The following is a 7,584-nucleotide window of genomic DNA, read 5'->3' as shown; positions in this document are numbered from 1 at the left end:
TAATGGCTTTCTTGGCCAGGCCCAGGAGCAGTCCTACGAGGAGGTCCTCCGACCCGCCCGCTCCCCTCTGCACTGGATGAGGTTATTGGTAAGTGCCGCTTGATCGCACGGTCCACGACACCTGCCATCACTTTGCTGATGATTGAGAGTAGACTGATGGGACGGTAATTGGCCGGATTGGGATTTGTCCTGCTTTTTTGTGGGCACTGGTTAAAAAAAAAGGTACTTTAAAAAAAAACTTTGCATAAAGCTTTCGCTACTCTTTGCATTGCTGATGGTAAAGGCTGATAGGAGCCTAGGTGGAGGTTTGTGAACTCGCCGGCGCCCGCTCTCTTGCGGCCCCTCCCGTGCAGGTGAGCTGCGAAACTTCACTCATTCTGTCGCTTGCTTTGGATTGACAGGTTGCGGGCTGAAGCCGGGGCGAGTGCTGCTGAAGCGGGTCCCGGGATGTCTTGCTGTGACCAGTACGAGGTGAGTAAGGGCTGTTGTAAGCGGAGCTGTTGCCCGGGAGAGCCGCTCCCCTCCTCCCTCGCCACTGTCTGCCTCCAGTTGTTCTAACGCAGCCTGCAGAGGGAGGCTGGGTGGGTTTGCTCTTTTGGCTAAGCTGTGATGTTTAGGCCGCGGTGAGGGACTGGCCGAGAGAAAGGTGATCCTTCAATCAGAGTCACGGCAAGTCCTTGCTTGCAATTGCAATTGCTGTTTGTTTCAAAATGAAGAGATCTCGCCTGAACTCCTCCAGACTGTTGGAATAGATTTGAAATTTCACGGTGCAGTGCACTGAGCTGCAGAAAGTTCACAGGGTCATGATCTCACTCGTTATTATTCAGTCCTTATTTTAATTAGCTTGCATCCGCCCAGGAAGAGAAGCGAGTAAATGAAACCCTTCATTCCCCTGATTAGCCGGGCAAATGCATACTTTAACGATGCTTCTGAAACACGCTGTAGTGGGAGGGAGAACAGGGCTTTTGAACTGCGTGTTCACTTCTGCAAATGCAGCCGCCTTTTGCTGTGGATGTGTTCCCTGACCCAGTTAATTAATAACCATCTTTTGAATAAGTCTTTATATTATTTACAGACCTTTTTGTATGTGAAGTTTTTTTTTGGAACTGGTGGCAAATGTTTCATCAGGGTCATGACATTGAAACTAAAAGACTTTTCAGGGCTTGCTTTCAATTTAAAAGAGTCTTTGTGAAACTTTTTATTGATTTCAAGGGAGTTATTTTTACATTTGTTCCTGGGATGTGGGTGTCCCATGGCAACGGCAGCATATATTGCCCATCCCTAATTGCCCTTGCGAAGGTGGTGAGCCGCCTTCTTGAACCGCTGCAGTCCGTGTGGTGAAGGTACTCCCATGGTGCTGTTAGGGAGAGAGTTCTAGTATTTTGACTCCGCCACGATGAAGGAACGGCCGATATATTTCTAAGTCAGGATGGTGTGTGACTTGGAGGGGAACTTGCAGGTGACGGTGTTTCCATGCGCCTGCTGCCCTTGTCCTTCTAGGTGGTAAAGGTCGTGGGTTTGGGAGGTGCTGTCGAAGAAGCCTTGGCGAGTTGCATCTTGTAGATGGTACACACTGCAGCCACGGTGCGCCGGTAGTGGAGGGAGTGAATGTTTAAGGCGGTGGATGGGGAGCCAATCAAGCGAGCTACTTTGTCCTGGATGGTGTTGAGCTTCTTGAGTGTTGTTGGAGCTGCACTCATCCAGGCAAGTGCAGAGTATTCTATCACACTCCTGATTTGTGCCTTGTAGATGGTGGAAAGGCTTTGGGGAATCAGGAGGTGAGACACTCGCTGCAGAATACCCAGCCTCTGACCTGCTCTTGTTGCCACAGTATTTATGTGGCTGGTCCAGTTAAGTTTCTGGTCAATGGTGACCCCCAGGATGTTGATGGTGGGGGATTCGGCGATGGTAATGCTGTTGAATGTCAAGTGGCAGTGGTTAGACTCTCGCTTGTTGGCGATGGTCATTTCCTGGCACTTGTGTGGCACAAATTTTACTTGCTACTTATCAGACCAAGCCTGAATGTCATCCAGGTCTTGTTGTACGTGGGCACGGACTGCTTCATTGTCTGAGGAGTTGCGAATGGAACTGAACACTGTGCAATCATCAGTGAACATCCCCACTTCTGACCTTTTATGATGGAGGGAAGGTCATTGATGAAGCAGCTGAAGATGATTGGGCCTAGGACACTGTCCTCAGGAATTCCTGCAGCGATGTCCTGGGGCGGAGATGATTGATCTCCAACAACCATCTTCCTTTGTGCTAGGTATGACTCCAGCCAGTGGAGAGTTTTCTCCCCTGATTCCCATTGACTTCAGTTTTACTAGGGCTCCGTGATGCCACACTCGGTCAAATGCTGCCTTGCTGTCAAGGGCAGTCACTCTTGCCTCGCCTCTGGAATTCAGCTCTTTTGTCCATGTTTGGACCAAGGCTGTAATGAGGCCTGGAGTGGAGTGGTCCTGGCGGAACTCAAACTGAGCATCAGTGAGCAAGTTATTGGTGAGTAAGTGCTGCTTGATAGAACTGACGACGACATCTTCCATCACTTTGCTGGTGATTGAGAGTAGACTGATGGGGCGGTAATTGGCCGGATTGGATTTGTCCTGCTTTTTGTGGACAGGACATACCTGGGCAGTTTTCCACATTGTTGGTAAGATGCCAGTGTTGTAGCTATACTGGAATAGCTTGACTAGATCTGTAGCACAAGTCTTCAGCACTACAGCCAGGATGTTGTCGGGGCCCATAGCCTCTGCTGTATCCAGTGTGCTCAGCTGTTTCTTGATATCATGTGGAGTGAATCGAATTGGCTGAAGACTGGCATCTGTGATGGTGGGGACCTCAGGAGGAAACTAATATGGATCATCCACTCGGCACTTCTGGCTGAAGATAGTTGCAAATGCTTCAGCCTTGTCTTTTGCACTCATGTGCTGGCTCCACCATCATTGAGGATGGGGTTATTCATGGAGCCTCCTCCCCGTTGTTTAATTGTCCACCACCATTCACGACTGGATGTGGCAGGACTGCAGAGCTTTGATCTGATCCATTGATTGTGGGATTGCTTAGCTCTTTCTATAGTATGCTACTTCTGCTGTTTAGCATGCATATCGTCCTGTGTTGCAGCTTCCCTAGGTTGACACCTCATTTTTAGGTATGCCTGGTGCTGTTCCTGGCATGCTCTTTTACACTCCTTATTGAACCAGGGTTGGTCCCCTGGCTTGATGGTAATGGTAGAGTGAGGGATATGCCGGGCCATGAGGTTACAGATTGTGGTGGAATACAATTCTGTTGCTGCTGATGGCCCACAGTGCCTCATGGATGCCTAGTTTTGAGCTGCTAGATCTGTTCTGAATCTTTCCCATTTAGCATGGTGGTAGTGCCACACAACACGATGGAGGGTGTCTTCAGTGTGAAGACAGGACTTCTCCTCAAGGACTGTGCGGTGGTCACTGCTACCAATGCTGTCCTGGACAGATGCATCTGCGACAGGTAGATTGATGAGGACGAGGTCAAGTAGGTTTTTCCCTCATGTTGATTCTCTCACCACCTGCTGCAGGCCCAGTCTGGCAGCTATATCCTTCAGGATTCAGCCACCTCGGTCAGTAGTGGTGCCACCGAGCCACTCTTGGTAATGGACATTGAAGTCCCCCACCCGGAGTACATTCTGTGCCCTTGCTACTCTCAGTGCTTCTTCCAAGTGGTGTTCAACATGGAGGAGTACTGATTCATTAGCTGAAGGAGGGCAGTAGGTTTCCTTGCCCGTGTTTGACCTGAAGCCATGAGACTTCATGGGGTCCAGAGTCAATGCTGAGGACTCCCGGGGCCACTGTGCTGCCACCTCTGGTGGGTCTGTCCTGCTGGAGGAATCTGGAACATTGGCTGAAAGGTATGATTTTGTGAGTATGACTACGTCGGGCTGTTGCTTGACTGGTCTGTGGGACAGCTCTCCCAATTTTGGCACAAGTCCCCAGATGTTGGTGAGGAGGACTTTGCAGGGTCGACTGGGCTGGGTTGTCATGTCTGAAGCCGGTGCCAAGATCGCTGTCGGGTGGTCCGTCCAGTTTTATCGTTCTTCGTAGCAGTTTGTTACAACTGAGTGACTTGCTAGGCCATTTCAGGGGGCAATTAAGAGTCAACCACATTGCTGTGGGTCTGGAGTCACATATAGGCCAGACCGGGTAAGGATGGCCGATTTGCTTTCCTAAAGGACATTAGTGAACCAGATGGGTTTTTACGACAATCCGATAGTTTCATGGTTACCATTACTGATACTGGCTTTTTATTCCAGATTTATTTCATTAACTGATTTTAAATTCCCCAGTTGCTGTGGTGGGATTTGAACTCGCGTCTCTCGGATCATTAGTCCAGGCCTCTGGATTGCTAGTCCAGTAACATACGACTATGCTACCGTTCCCTTAAGGTTAGTTACTTTTATACATAGGCAAAAATACCCCCAGGCTTCCTTTCTCCACTACCAACCTTCTCCTTATAACCCTCACTCCTGCCCCCTCCACCCTCGCCTCCAACAGGTATGAGGAGCTCATGTACTTCTTTGTCACAATGATTTGAGACCAGCCATTCATCTGCCTCTGCAGCATCCGTTCCTTCCCCTTGCCCACCAAGCCAAACCACTCCCAAAGCTTCCTCCGCTCTAGCCCTGAACCCGCATCTTTCTCTAGTTTCTCTTCTATTTCTCCTCATGTCCTCCTCTTGTCCATGCGACCCACCTCGTCTCTTGGCCCCATTCCTACTAAACTGCTGACCACACAACTTCCCTTCCTGGCCCCCATGCTAGCTGACATTGCAAATGTTTCCCTCTCATTTATGTGTCTATTGTGGCTCAGTGGGTAGCACCCTCTCCTGAGTCAGAAGGTTGTGGCTTCAAGTCCCACTCCAGGGACTTGAGCACATAAATCTAGGCTGACACTCCAGTGCAGTACTGCACTGTCAGAGGTGCCGTCTTTTGGATGAGACGTTAAACCGAGGCCCCGTCTGCGCTCGGGTGGACGTAAAAGATCCCTTGGCACTATTTCAAAGAAGCGCAGGGGAGTTATCCCCGGTGTCCTGGCCAATATTTACCCCTCCCTCAACATCACTAAAAACAGATTCTCTGGTCATTATTACATTGCTCTTTGTGGGAGCTTGCTGTGTGCAAATTGGCTGCCACGTTTCCTACATTACAACAGTGACTACACTTCAAAAAGTGTTTCATTGGCTGTAAAGCACTTTGGGATGTCCGGTGGTTGTGAAAGGTGCTTTAGAACTGCAAGTTTTCCTTTTTTTCCTCTATCCCTGCCTGTCTCAAAAACCCAATTTTGACCCCTCTGTCCTAGCAAACTACCACCCCATCTCCAGCTCCCTTTCTGCTCCAAAGTTCTTGACCGTGTCGTACCTTCCCAAATCCGTGCTCATCTTTCCAGCAAATCCAAGCTTGAATATCTCCAATCATATTACTCCCACAGTACTAAAGCGGCCCCAGTCAAAGTTACAAATGACATCCTATGTGATTGTGACCATGGTGCACTATCTCTCCCCACTCTTCTCAACCTCTCTGTTAACCTTTGACCCTGTTGACAACACCATCCTCCAACATCTTCCCTCCATTGCCCGGCTCCGATAAATTACTCCCACTTGTTTGCACTCTTGCCTTTCCGATTTGTAGCATTTCTCTTCCCGCCCTCGCACTGTTACCCCCTGGAGCCCCCCCAAGGAGAGTTTGCCGTCATTACCACCACAAAATCCTGGTCATTGTTTAAGGAGATAGGCTGTTGGTCCCATCGTTCACTGAGGTCCCAGATGCCCCATTGCCCTCACTGTGGCGTCATCAACTCACGCTTCCAGCAACTTAGGGCAAAAACATTTCAAACGGAAGGGTAATGGGAAAAAGTCGGTGGCATAGTGGTTAGCACTGTTGCCTCACAGCGCCAGGGACCCGGGTTCGAATCCGGCCTCGGGCGACTGTGTGGAGTTTGCACATTCTCCCCATGTTTGCGTGGGTTTCCTCCGGTTTCCTCCCACAGTCCAAAGATGTGTGGGTTAGGTTGATTGGCTATGATAAAATTGACCCTTAGTGTTAGGGGGATTAAATACGTGGGGTTACGGGGATAGGGGTGGGATATGTATCGCTGCAGGCTCGATGGGCCGAAATGGCCTCTATCTGCACTGTGGGGTTTCTGTGATAACGGAGCATGGCGTGAGATGTCCCACTCCAGCAAAATCCGGGCTGTTAAGTACTTAGATATGCGTGCAGCAGAGAGAGCCTGGTCTTGGAGGTAATACTTTCACTCCGTTTGGGAAGCACCTGGCTGGGTGCAGAGGATCATCAAGGACAAGGCTGTTGAATAAACACACAGGGTTTTGGAAAAGGAATGGTCCCTCTTTCACACACAAACAACAATGCCTCTTTAACACAAACATCAATTTACCCCAGAATGATTAAACTTCTATGATGTGCTGCTGTTTGATTTAACCAGCAAGTTACTTGTGGTTAGTGTGCTGAATATTAGAAACCATATTATTGAACATTTAGTGCATGGATCAGGAATTTGTATTTTGTCGTTCTGCTTGGATTAATTCCACACAGTAGAATGTAAGTGGTTTGGTACAATTGAAATCCGTGCTTGAAATCCATTATCAGCTCGCACTTCCTGCAATTTGCAGCACAAAACATTTAGGGGTACGGTAACACAGTGGTTATGTCACTGGACTAGTAATCCAGAGGCCTGGACTAATGATCTGGAGATCCCACCATTTTAAATTCAGTTAATAAATAATTCTGGAATAAAAAGCTAGTATCCGTAATGGTGACCATGAAACTATCAGATTGTCATTAAAAACCCATCTGGTTCACTAATGTCCTTTTTTAGGGAAGGAAATCTGCCGTCCTTACCCGGTCTGGCCTATATGTGACTCCAGACCCACAGCAATGTGGTTGACTCTTAGCTGCCCTCTGAAATGGCCGAGCGAGCCACTCAGTTGGATAAGGTGGCTCACTACCACCTTTTCTAGGGCAATTAGGAATGGGCAATAAATGCCGGCCTTATAAATGACGAATAAATGTGAGGGGAAAATAATCTAACAAACGGGGCATGTTGCAAGATTCCCCACTCCAGCATATTCAGGGTCATGATTTCCTGCATATTTTCCAGAGAGACTGATGGCGTCGAATTGGAGATGATTCCAAACAACACAGCCTTTCTGGATATGCACGAAAATTGTATTTTAAAATTATTTTGTTACCATTCCACAAGTTTGAATTCATTTTAATTTACTCAGTACAAAAGCTGGCTTGATTGTTGAAAATGAATCCGATCAAATGGCTGCAAATGTACCCAGAAGTCCATCTTTGAAATCTCGGGGGAATATCAGCAGGTCAGTATAATTTAGTAACTTGAGCTGTGCAGAGATGGAGTGCAGTTGAGTCAAATTACCGACAGAACAACATAGTGATGTGGAATGTTCTGGGTTATTGTTACCTCTCAGTAGTGCGTCCATTTTAGGCATGTCTCAAATTTCTGAAATCACAAAATTTAAAGGTACATTTTTCCTTTTATAGGCTTGTACTAAATCAGACCCAAAAATGAAACC

General features: G+C 48.1%; 1 protein-coding gene across 2 annotated transcripts in view; it reads left to right on the top strand.

The window, feature by feature from the left end:
• Positions 1 to 259: 259 nt before the first annotated feature.
• The window catches only part of LOC147122304 (choline transporter-like protein 3), a 119,686-nt gene continuing 112,361 nt past the window's right edge, over positions 260 to 7,584 (top strand). Inside the window, exon 1 of one of the 2 annotated variants that reach the window (XM_085983282.1) lies at positions 260 to 353. Coding sequence is in view for 1 of the 2 variants with exons in the window: in XM_085983281.1 (XP_085839407.1) it covers positions 448 to 471 (24 nt within the window). In the remaining variant the exon portion in view is untranslated. The other variant, XM_085983281.1, reaches the window with a different exon arrangement.

Source organism: Somniosus microcephalus, chromosome 3 (assembly GCF_052327205.1).
Source record: "Somniosus microcephalus isolate GS21.2 chromosome 3, FLI_Smic_1.0, whole genome shotgun sequence".
NCBI lineage: Eukaryota > Metazoa > Chordata > Chondrichthyes > Squaliformes > Somniosidae > Somniosus > Somniosus microcephalus.
The sequence above is the reverse complement of the archived record's forward strand: the minus strand, read 5'-3'. Positions and strand labels throughout refer to the sequence as shown.